This window comes from Epinephelus fuscoguttatus, linkage group LG9 (genome assembly GCF_011397635.1).
Source record: "Epinephelus fuscoguttatus linkage group LG9, E.fuscoguttatus.final_Chr_v1".
NCBI lineage: Eukaryota > Metazoa > Chordata > Actinopteri > Perciformes > Serranidae > Epinephelus > Epinephelus fuscoguttatus.
Genome location: NC_064760.1, coordinates 36478726 through 36491123, shown reverse-complemented (window position 1 = coordinate 36491123; position 12398 = coordinate 36478726). Strand labels below are relative to the sequence as shown.

Below are 12398 nucleotides of genomic sequence, written 5' to 3'. Positions count from 1 at the left end.
TAGGAATCGGCGTTCCTGACTGGCTGAGAGTTTTAGCACAGTACTTTGAACAGTTTAACATTTCCTTGTATTCGTGATAAGGAGGGAGGCTTGCTAACTATTTCCATCGACGTCTCACAAGAAAGGTACGTTAATTTTGGTAGAAGTATATACATTTTTAATTATTATCCACACGTAGTGTTTGACGAAGCGCTACTTGCTGTAGTTAAACAGGAGTGGTCATATGAGTTTGCACTTCTGGAAACTTCGCCCACTGCAGGTGACGTTAATGAGTTAGCACCTGGAATAAATGAGTTTAAATATGTGACATTGAGCATGTAACTGGAGGCTGTAGTTGTGACTTCATTCGGTGTTTAAAACTTTACAGAGCTGACCGAAATGTCTCTTAGGACAGATACTATAAGTTAGTTGGATGTCACCTTACGTTATATTTGTTGGTCATTTGTAGCCCTGTGAATTTCATGTGTCAGTTAACGTTAGCTAGCAGCGCTAATATGTGTCCGTTGTACTTTCTGTTGCTTCCTGGAGGAGAGAGGCTAAGGTCACAGTTCCTATGTGAATGACCACACTGTTTTTGAATCGATAGAGGCATACAGACATGACGCTGTAAAGACAACAGAGGTTACATTAACCTTTGTACCAATGCTCCCACTAACCTCTTTAACAGAGAAGAGTAAAGTTATCTGTCAACATTAACGCTACACCCCGGTGTGCAGCATGGAGCTTGATGAATGTGTCGTTAACTTCAGATGCATTTGACAGGTGGATTACGCCTTTTGACAGTTAAAAACAGAGTCATGGTGATAAAGAACATGTAGCATTTTTGGTTCTTACTGACCAAACGTTGCACAATACAGGGCACTATTACAAGTCTTACTGGCATGTCAGAGGAGTTTCACTTTGAGTTACATCATAACCTAACACTGTTGCATGTTCCCCACGTATTTATTGCAAGGTGTACATATTGTTTTATAAATAATACATTTAAGGTTTTTGGTAAAGCGCAAGATACCATGGTGTAATGAAAGATTTATACATTATCAGGTACAGGTATTATCCCTCCATGGTGTTCACCATACTAACCACAGTAAAAAAAAAAAAAAAAAAAGACTGTGATCAGCTTCCAGGAAGTAGTAGTCTGGTTTGTACCAGCCATCGTGGTTTTGCTCTTTGTGGTTCACTGGTTTTGAATTTGAAGTCAGATTCTGTATGAAACTCAATGCAGAACATTTTAAATCAATTTAATAAATCTAATTAACAGAAATGATTAAAAGAAAAGCAGCAGGTCTTCATGTTTGCAAAGCTGGAACCATAATTGTTTTTGCATGGAAAAAGTCTTAAATGATTATCAGAATGTATTTAATTTATATTTAACTGACTAATCATTTCAGGTGCACTTGTATTTTTTAACATTGGCTGCGCTCAAACATCTTAATTTGTAAAGTAACTAGTAACCAAAGTTTTCAAATAATACATTACACTTAATAAGTTGATGCCATTTGTCAAGGAAAAATATTTTTCTTTTTATAATCTTTAAACGGACGTCATTTACTTCACCAAAATTGCAAAGTAAAAAAATACATTTTCCCAAATAGCCTAGCTGTCTTCTTGGGTCTCTTTGAAATTCCTGCTACCATCCTTGATGGTGGTAAATAAAATTTTGTTCAGCTGCCCAAAACACCAGACAGACAGACCTCACTGTCACAAGTTTTCACTGGAATTGCTTTCTACTTAAGAAATAGTCCTTGTGTGGGAGGAAACAAGATCTGTGCCAAAATATCACTTGTGGTGAGTAAGAAAAGTGTTTCTGTGATTTTTGTGAGCAAACTTGTTACAGACTAGCTAAAAACCAGTAAATATAGCAGTGTTTTATAGAAGAGCAGAGATGGGCCACCTCACTTAAAACAAAGACCACCGCCTTTAACATAGAATATATTTCATGTAACTGGGGGGACACAAACAATGGGTATTCCATAGCACATGCCATATAGAGGGTGACTGTTCTGGTTGGATCTGGATGACAAACCAACTTGGCTAAACTACTTCCTGTAACGAAAACCTGTCGAGTTCTTGGAAATCTAAGGTTTTTTTTTTTGTTTGTTTGTTCTTTTGAGGGCTTTTGCTTTCTGTTTATGTCATGGTATTATGTTACATAGCTATTGTTATAAAAAAAAAGGGATAATGACATGTAAACTCCTCAGTATTGTTGTGTGTATCAACGTGAAAAATCCAGTATTGGTCATGCTATAGCTGTCATTGTTATTTGCTTTTTTTCTGGAAAGATATTAAGAGTTTCATTCCAGCATTCAGCAGTATTTGAACAATTAAAAAATAATCATGTGAAAGCTCAGCTATCGAATTGTATATATTAATCAGTGTCAGTGGTTCTGAAGTTGCTTTTGCCGATAAGAGAAAAGGTTTATTTTAAATGGCATTGAAAGTTCTGTAATTTCATAAACCTTGCACACGCTTTGACAGAGTGCAAGGTACATAATAGCAGGAAGTGGTTGAGAAAGATAGATGTGAATCTAGAAACGAGTTGGGCTCTTCATGTGGTTCCTTCTGATCACTGTCTGTATGCATTCATGCCTGCAGGAACATGGCTGAGCCTCGTGGCGATGGTGGCGTGCAGAGTGGTGGGGATACTGTGGACGCCTTAAAGCTGTTTAGAAAGAGGTAATTATTGTTCGGTGATGACTATCTGATTGCACATATATTCTGTAGCTAAACCCGTATGTATTATCTGTTGAAAATAGAGTCATTAGTCCCATGCAGGTAGCATTTGATGACTCTGAGGGCCCTGCACACTTGCACAGATATTTTGACTGAGACCTCTACTCAGGTTAAAGGTGGGCAGAGCCTTGCTGCACTCTGTGCATGATACGGATGATGTAGGTGTAGTTTGTCCCGCCCTGGCTGATGCAACAAAGCTAACGGGAGTGTGAGGAAGATGTAAATCAAATGCAGTCTGCACACTCCCACACAATCAAGTTGAAAGAGGCTGTGTTCGTGTACTATAGGTGTGCAGGCCCTTTTAAAATTGCTATGTGTAATATTTTTATTTAACCTCTCAAATTAGTCAGAGTCAGTCACTTTCATACATAAACTGCTAGATGGAAGTTTCTGCCCTTGTTTTTCGTTTTTGAAAGAGTTGAATGCCTGATAGATGAGAAAGGTGTGAAAATGCTAAATTTAACATAAAAAAAAAAGATTATGTCACAATGACTCAGTTGTTGAAACATTTATAATACTGGTACTTTAACACATCACCCTGTATAATGAGATATTCCAAAAAATAGGGATGCACCGAATATTCGGTCACTAAATATATTCGGCTGAATATTGCAAAAAAACACACATTCGGTATTCGGTGGAATAAGTTAAAAGCAAGGCCGAATAATAGCGGCGCGGTTTTGATAACGCAATCAAACAGCGTGCCGTGACGGGCGGATTAAAATGTCGGCAGTGTGGCGATCTGTCCCTCACTGCACTCGCATTTGCGACTAATAATAGAAAATAAATCATTCAGCACACTGTGCGAGCAGCCTACAGATTTCAACCAGCAGCAGAAACGAAAGGTGAATCCCACCGATTGTGGGTTGAATGGGAGTCACAGACACAGACAGGAATACGTATTCCTGTCAAGTACGGCGGCCATCGGCGAGGACAAGTCGGCTCCAATAATATCCTCTTCTTGGTGTCATGACTGCCCAGAAGTACCTGAACAGCCGAGCCAGCCGAACACAGGTATGTGACGTGTCAGAGGAGAAACGAGCCGTTCACGGCCCACAAACCTCACCGCACTTTAGGGACTGTCCTTTACTTATGAAGGGGAGGAGGGTGGCTGGTTGATTCTAATTTTATTTATTTATTTTATTTTGATCCCCCCTATGTTAATCACTCATTGATGCTGTTTTTGAAGTATGAATAAGTCAATAAGTAATGTATTCCACTGAAATATCATTGATGTATTATAGAAAAGTGATTTGTCTTTTTATAAATGACAAAAGGCACATCTGCCTCATTTTCGCTGTGGTATTGTGATACTACTCAGAACCATGATATTTTCATTGGTATGGCACAGTGGGATCCAATTTTGGTACCGTGACAACACTAATCTGGAGGGGGTTCATCTGCAAAAACTAATGAAAAACTAAACAACGATATTCGGTACTCGGTATTCGGCCAAGCGTTTAATATTATTCGGCTTCGGCCACAAATTTTCATTTCGGTGCATCCCTACCAAAAAAACATTAGGACTTCCATGCATGTTGTGTGCAATCAGATAGTACAGACTGTGGTCGAACAAGTTTAGACACAAATGAGCTGCTGTCAGATTGTGTTAAAATGTTTGTGTAAATGTGACGTTGCTAAACAAGTTCCTCAGATTTCAGACTGTTGTTGTGTGTGTGTGTGTGTGTGTGTGTGTGTGTGTGTGTGTACATTTTCAGGTCGGATAAAGAACCCGCAGGCAATGGTAAGACTCCTGAGGAAGTGGACTCTGCCCCCAGCGGTAAAACAGCAGGCTCTGACCCTTTCCGCTACAAGATGGACTACCCCTGCCTCGGGAAGTGTCTCATTATCAACAATAAGAACTTCGACAGGGGCACAGGTAACTGCACCCATTCAGCAAGTGTCTCACACACACACACACACACACACACACACATATACATGCACACACACCTGTCTATTTCATTTCATGTTCACTTGAAAAATGTTCTGTGAATCTAATGATGTAGACAACAAACAATTCTCGCATGTGTCTGTATATCACCCAGATTTCCATACTTTCTAAAACCATTGTCTAGATATCTATATCAGAATCTAGAGCAATGACCTGGCACTCCAGATTTAATCTCAGGAGCCAGATGCACAACCTTGTAAGAGAGTAGATCGATTTTAGATGGGAGACGGGATGACCGAAACCAAGATGGGAGGAATGTGACTGAAACCAAGTTGTGATTTCAAGCCTGCAGTTTCGCTGCAGTTTGTGACACATGGCCTCCTTACAGTCTCCTTAGGTCTGTGGGTTGTCATGGATTGTGTACATGTACACAAACCAACAAGCTGACAGTTTGTAAGACTGTTGTGTAGAGATTCTGTCCAAAAGAAAAGCCCACATTTCTGATTGGAAAGAGAAACACAGCTACTTTTAAATATGAGGAAGAACTTCATATAAACAGGTTTTGGATATGTGCAAATTTCATAATCGTGACCTTTTCAGGAAGGTGGTTAAAGGAATGAAATTGGGAGGCTGTGCTGGAAAACTTTGAACAAATTCTGGCGCAAGCGACAGCTGTTTCATTATTCCATTTAGATGTGGTAACCAACATGTGAGATTACATTATTCGAAGTATGTTCAGCTGCATGTAAACAGGAATATTAGTGGAATATTCCTCATTCATTTGCCATGTCAACAGCTTAGTAGGAAAATTGTCTTCTTCAGAGTAAGGGCAAAAACCAGAATACTATGTGCATTTAAAAGTTGTCACTGTTGTGGCTTTTTGGGACCTTTGAATAGAACAGAGCCTTTAATAACACCTGTTCCTTTCCAACTTTGAAAGTCAAAAATGTCCGCTGTAAGGAAAAAAACAAAAACAAAAAACCTTTTTGATGGACCTACTTGTTCCACACATCTACTCCATATTTTTGAATTAAGTGCGCATAACTGGGTGCAAATAACAAACAAGAAAAAGCATTAGTTGTCACGAGTGCATTTGAAAGCCTCAACATAGCCATGCTACGTCTGCCTCCTCTGTTTTCACTTACTAAGTGAAGTCACAGTAATTAGGTGTGTTTGCCATTTCATTTACATGAACACACACACGAAGAGTTAAGAGACAGCAACAGGAAAAGTCAGTCAGTCTAAACTCTCTGCTCTCTTTGGTCTACAATATAAAACAGTAGCTGTCCAAAGTGTCAGGTAGTGTGAGTTCAGAATGTTCAGGTTGTGTTGCTTTAGTCTCAGACTCAGTGCTGGAGAGCTCACATCCCTGGTCATTGGACCATATTGTAGCTGCTGTCTACTGCATTTGTCCTTGTGTGTTTGTGTGTCTTTTCTGTAGGGATGAATGCCCGTAACGGGACGGATGTGGATGCTGCTGCTGCTATGCAGATCTTCTCTAAGCTGGGATATAAGTGCCAGGTGGCCAATGATCAGACCGTGGAACAGATGAAACAACTGCTGCGAGATGGTAATAGAAGTTACAGTTTTTCATTTACTTGAAGTTGCCACTGTGTCAAAGGGGAAATACACATTTTTGAAATTCATACATATTATTACTATTACACGTTCATACATGTTGTCCAAAAATATTAGTAAACATGAAGAATGCTCTCCTAAATAAAAAAAGCAAAACAGGGTGCTAAAACACAAATAAGTGATGTTATAGGGTATAAAGTCTAGACGAGAGTTTAGACAGCTAAAAAGGAACCTAGTAAGACAGCGCTTTCTCAAAGCTGTTTTTTTTTATGTGTGTGACAGAGGAGTTCTCTACCGAAAGTCTAAACAACCAAATATTGTCTGTATGGGTACATTTTCTATTTCAAAGCTAAAAACATGAAAATAGAATGAAATCAGTCTCCTGTTCATTGTTTATGGAGACGTTATACTTGATGACATCACAAGTTTGAGACTTCTCTGGTTTCTGGTTTTAGAGAGAGTAGCTCATGTTCACAAATACTGATTGAACTTTCCTAGGCCACGGAGATAACATATTGGAGTTCCCCTTTAAAGAAAGATGCTATCTATTCTCTTACACAGCAGAATCAATATGTAAACTGATTAGATTATCACTGACTGTTGACAGTCATGTTGTTTTTCCATTGTTGGTGCTCACTTATCAGCTGATACTTGCTGCACTTGTATAGACTCAGGAGCATGCAGCCACCACTAGATGGCAGATTCTGAGTGTAGCTCATCATGAGTTCCCAAACACACTCAGCAACTCTACAAAGGTCTTTGGGAACTGTAGTATTCATCTATGCCATCCCTGTATGTTCTTTCAGTCTGCGCTAAAACTGCCAGATGCTAAAATATCAGAGCTGTCTTCAAGACAGCTTGACAAGGGAGTGAGGAAAGAGTATCTGGACAGGTGATGTGACTCTTGTTTTGTTTTCCATCTATTCTTGTGTCTCTAGTATCCATGGAGGACCACAGTAAAAGTGCATCATTTGCGTGTGTATTGCTAAGTCACGGAGATGAGGGGATAATATACGGCACTGACGGCTGTGAAAAGTTTGAAGAGCTGACGAAATACTTTAAAGGAAATCGCTGTATGGGTCTGGTGGGGAAGCCGAAGCTCTTCTTCATACAGGTTAGTCAAATATACCAGTGTTACCACACACTTAGACTTGTAGGGGCTGACACATACCTGTGCATCTTAAGCCATCACTTGCATCATGTGTCTTGAAATGCTTGAAGAGGACACTGATTTCCAAAATCCCTGCTACCACTGTTTGTAGATGCTCGTCATGTAGTGTAAGAATTTATATACTTTGTCTAAGTTTGCCTGTTCGGAACGGGCCAATACTTGGCCCGTTCCGAACAGGCATGAGATGTGACTCTTAACTGACTGTTAATGTACATTTTAAACAACAAGCCCCATCTACAGAGTCTCAGTGCTACCATAAAACACCAGTGCAGTTAATGTACGCATACCTGGATTCCCCTTAAGGCGTGCCGTGGGTCAGAACTGGACGATGGAAGCCTCATCGAAGCCGACAGTGTAGAGGAGCAAACATCAGCAAGGATTCCTGTGGAGGCAGATTTCCTGTATGCGTATTCCACTGCTCCAGGTAACTTTTTTTAGTCCCGTTGATATTTCTGCCCTTTCAAAAAAACTACATTGTATACATTTAATCACACACACACACACACACACACACACACACACACACACACACACACTCTAGCTTAAATAGAGCTGGTATCCAGTATGTTTGTACAGCGTTAACACAGTACTGTGCTTCAGGCTACTACTCATGGAGAAACACATACAACGGTTCCTGGTTCATGCAGTCGTTGTGCGAGATGTTGGAGCGTTTCAGTGGAGAGCTCGAGCTGATGCAGATCATGACCCGGGTCAACCGCAAGGTGGCACTATACTTCGAGTCCTCCTCCAACCTACCTGGATTTAGTGGCAAGAAGCAGATACCCTGTATCGTCTCAATGCTGACCAAAGACTTCTACTTTCCCTCATAAAGATGGATATTTTTTACCTATAGAATATACTTACCTGTGAGCTGAGTCCAAAGTAACGGGGCTGATAGTACCGATTTCATATCCATCTATTCAAATCCTTCCATCCTTTAAAGGTGCCTGATTTCTACCCTCTTTGGCCAAACACTTCAGTCCTGCTGTGCATAGTTCATGTAAAACAGGATAAAATTAATTTTATTGTGACTTCAAGGAGAACCCAAATGTTCTCTCAAAATTAGGATAAAAGGAAATGAATCAGTGAGGTTCATGTTGAGCCTCAACTGTTTTTCATGATATATTTGTAATGAGGTCTTTAGTTGCGTCTTCTAGGAACCCTTAAGCGTTTTTATTCTATCTTTGATCATCATGTGATGCAGAAAGGATACTATAGGGTGTTGGGGTGTATTTTCAGTGATTAAATACTTGTGGAAATGTGGACTTCTACTTCGACTACACAAAGGCAATACTGTATAGTTATAGAATAAACAATGAGTTTACCACATTCAACTTCTCTACATTTTATCAGTTTTTGGATGCAATAAATGCACAAGCACAAATAGATCATCACAAAATATCAGGCCATAACACACACCAGAAAAAAGTGCTTCCAAAGGTTACATATAGACTCCTATCACTGTCCTTGTAGCAATTTAATGTTTATGTAGCTGTGATGATGGCAAGTCCATCTTAACTGAGCAGAGCAACACAATGCTAATGTTAATGATAATAATAAATAATATGAATACTGTTGTAGAATATCTGGAGTATTTATTTTCTTTCTCAGGTGTCCATAGGTCTTGTTTTTATGTATTACTGCATTACTACTGTCATTACCTCTGGGGACGTCTATATACCAAAACAAGAATAGATAATAGATAATAGATAAGGATTTATTTAGTAATAATATAGGTACATGCAAGACTGTAGTCACTAGTCCTGACATACACTTACATTGTTTAGAATATAAACACAATAAAACTACAAATTTATTTTCATTATGGTCCTCGTTACAAAAGGAAAGGTAAAACAACAGATCTTAAATTTCTTGGCATTATATCTGTGTTAATGCTGAGCCTGCAATGAAACTTCTTAACACAAAAAAATATTTCACATGCTCTGTTCATCTTATGTTCATCTTTTGTTACTTTTTTTTTTTTTTTTTTCTTCAAGCATATTCTCCAGAAACAACTCTAAAAAGCAACCAAGTAAAGAGAGGAAAGAAAATAGAAACCATAGGATCAGGTAAATCACAACCAGGACAATTTATTTGTCTTAATTATTTAAAATTACATTTGTTTCCTATTTACCCTGGATTAGCCGGTTTTTACCTTTGCTTGACACATGGTACTTGAATTTTGGTTTCAATATTCATTTACTGAAGTGTGGCTGAACAAAAATTAGGAATTGTAACAATGGACCAGTTGGGATTTGTTTCTATGTAAGAATGTATTGTATTCTGTGGACAAATCAATAAAAAGGATAAGTGGAAAAAAAAGTAGGTAATTTCTGATTGGCTGTTTTGTGTCCAGTCCGATGGCCGGTAGTCACTAAGGGAGCACCAGAAGAATGGTATCTGGATCAAGTTAATATGGACGTTAATACTGAGCACTTACTATTTGTGGATAGTTGCAAATATGAGAATGACTTTTCTCAAATTAAATTTCCAACAATTTCTCTGCAAAGCATGATTCATGTGCTTTAGAATGTCCCTTTGCAAACCAGGGATTTTGACACAAATATGACTGCATGCAAGTCAGGTAAGAAAGGTTAAAAGAAAACATGCAAAACAAACCTGTGATGTACTATTTCACAACCAAGAAAGTTTTAAATTCCAGTCAGTCTGCTTTTGCTTCAGAGATCCTGGAAGCTTTGTGAAAATGTGTTTTTGTCCCATAGCTCCTGAATCTTGATCCAGAATCTAAAAGACTAAAATCTAAAATAACAGTATAGTCAGGTTCAGTATGTCCTGATTTCAACCTTTGTTCAAAATCTTATGAGAATTTATAAACTATACATTTTTGGAAAGCTTAGAGTGCGACAAACCCCAAAACCAATGTTTCTTTCTTTTTCTTTTTTTTTAAGTCTCTGTGGCAGTCATCTTGGACTTTCAAAATGGCGACCATCAGTAACCTGTTTTTAGGTGGAGTTTAGGAGTTAACTGCAAATTTTTCTAGCCAAAGAAACAGATGGGGCCATTTCCAATACATTAAAAGTAGAATCTGATGCTGCACCTGCCTGTAATGTGTTTTTTTTTAAATCAGGTAATTAATTGCTGTATCTCTTGTTAATGTGTCTCTTATTACTACACTTGGCAAGTAGCTAGGTTGTGTTAGCAGCTGGCTTCAGAACAACAACAACAACAACAACAACAACAGCAAAGATTACCTGAGTAGCTAGTGTTAACCACTGGTTGACATACCTAGCTAATGTTAAACACAGTAAGTTATTTAGCAGTTACAGACTATTACTTTCACGAGAATTACGGTGTCATGCTTGGATGCCTCCGCATACCAGTCAAGTTTCTCTGACAGTTTCCATCCATGTGTGTGAAAGCATGGACGCTTCACACACAGAAGATCTATACAATCAGCACAGTTTCAAGATTAGAGTCAGCAATTCAGTATCTGAATGTTTACCCTTGTGTTCCTGAGATATGATGCTGAATAATGGCCAGAAAAGTGCTTTTGCAGAGCATTATAGTGTCACAGTGATGTTGACCTTTGACCTTTTGGATATTAAGATGTCATCACTTCATCATTTTATCCTGTTAGACAATTGTGTGAAATGTTAGAAAATTAATTCTTGTGTTACAGCTATAAAGATGTTTTATGATGTCAAAGTGACCTTGACCTTTGACCTTAGACCACCAAATTTAATTAATTAATGTCCAAGTGATTGCTCTTTGTTTATGTGAATATCTGAATAAATAAATTGTATATAAAGCCATGAAAGTAAACACCTGCATAGCTTGGAACTTGACCTTTTTTTTCTTTCTTTTTTTTTTTAAAGGTGTTTTGAATGTTCACCCTTTTTAAAATCCAAAATGGCCACCATAGTGAGTTTGAAAAAAATGGAAACATTAGCTTTCATATTCCTCATGTTCTAACGATTCCAAAAATTAAAAGTTTGTAGACTCTCCAAGAATTTTGAACTAAAAATACATCAGGAACTGAACTATTTGTTAAATGTTGCTGTTGTCCCAGGCTTCATATGAGCAGAGGAAATCTATCTGAGCCTCTAGGCTAGTTTATACAATGCAAAATGCCATACACTTGGGCTAAAACATTAGCATGTTGTATTTGTGAGGAAAATGTGTCCAGATAAAGACAAGTGTTTTGTCTGTGAATGCTGTGAGTTACATTTGAGCCGATTTTTGTACTTGTGTTAAGTCATGTTTAATGTGTGTGTGTTTGAAATAACTTTACAGCACTTCACAGAAACTCCACCACCAACTAGTGTTTAAGAGCTGTAACTGCAGAGTGACACAGACCAGCACAAGTATAAATGCTCACAATGGCGTAGGCTCAACAAAAATATGTATGTGGAGTCCAGAGGGTTAAAGTTGGATTTTGAGGAAGAAGGTGAACAAGGAACATCTCATTACTTCCTGCAGTACTCTAGGCGGGACAGGCATCGACTTAGCTGGTGTTTTAGTTCTAAAATATACTACTTGCATTTTAGTGCAGAGAAACTTAATGGTTTACTTTGCATGGACAGTTATCACAACCCAAGTGGCTGTGCAAGTCTTAGCGTAAAGTCACCTCAGTCTTTTCCCCACTGCTCAGGTAGCTTAACATTATATTGAAAACCCTTTTCAGTGTTTAATGATTTCTGGTCAGGAAAGTTGTGCTGATCAACCCTTTTTTTCTTCTTCTTGCTTCTCAAAATGCCCGGCCCCAATCCATTGCTGTGCAGCACCTATAATCATTTCATTTCATTTTTAATTCTTAATGTTAAGTAAACATTCAGCAGTTTTACTTTCAAATCCTTTATTTTGAAATCTGGAACTACTGTCACCTGCAATCTACCATTAACATAACAGTGAGAAGAGAATAGTTATTAAAAAAATCTGGCAGGATTAAGCCAATCTGTTAACGGTCTCACCAACCGAGTGACTGAACCAGCTGACAGAGTGAACTGTAGAACTGCTGGTCACAGCAAAAAACCATGAAGCAAAACACTTTTCTCAATTTCT

The 12398-nt window shown here is 38.4% G+C and overlaps 1 protein-coding gene across 1 annotated transcript; it reads left to right on the top strand.

Annotated features, from left to right (window-relative positions):
* Positions 1–7: 7 nt before the first annotated feature.
* On the top strand, positions 8–9369 carry casp3b (caspase 3, apoptosis-related cysteine peptidase b). The gene is made up of 7 exons (XM_049585982.1): positions 8–125; positions 2596–2676; positions 4452–4612; positions 6069–6197; positions 7144–7319; positions 7680–7800; positions 7977–9369. The coding sequence occupies exons 2-7, from the start codon at positions 2600–2602 to the stop codon at positions 8204–8206; spliced, it is 894 nt and encodes a 297-aa protein (XP_049441939.1). The 5' UTR covers positions 8–125; positions 2596–2599; the 3' UTR covers positions 8207–9369.
* Positions 9370–12398: the final 3029 nt, after the last annotated feature.

Coding starts and splice junctions, on each gene's coding strand:
- casp3b (XM_049585982.1), top strand. CDS start 2,600: ATGGCTGAGCCTCGTGGCGATGGTGGCGTGCAGAGTGGTGGGGATACT. Junction 2,677..4,451: donor TTAAAGCTGTTTAGAAAGAG/GTAATTATTGTT, acceptor GTACATTTTCAG/GTCGGATAAAGAACCCGCAG. Junction 7,320..7,679: donor CGAAGCTCTTCTTCATACAG/GTTAGTCAAATA, acceptor ATTCCCCTTAAG/GCGTGCCGTGGGTCAGAACT.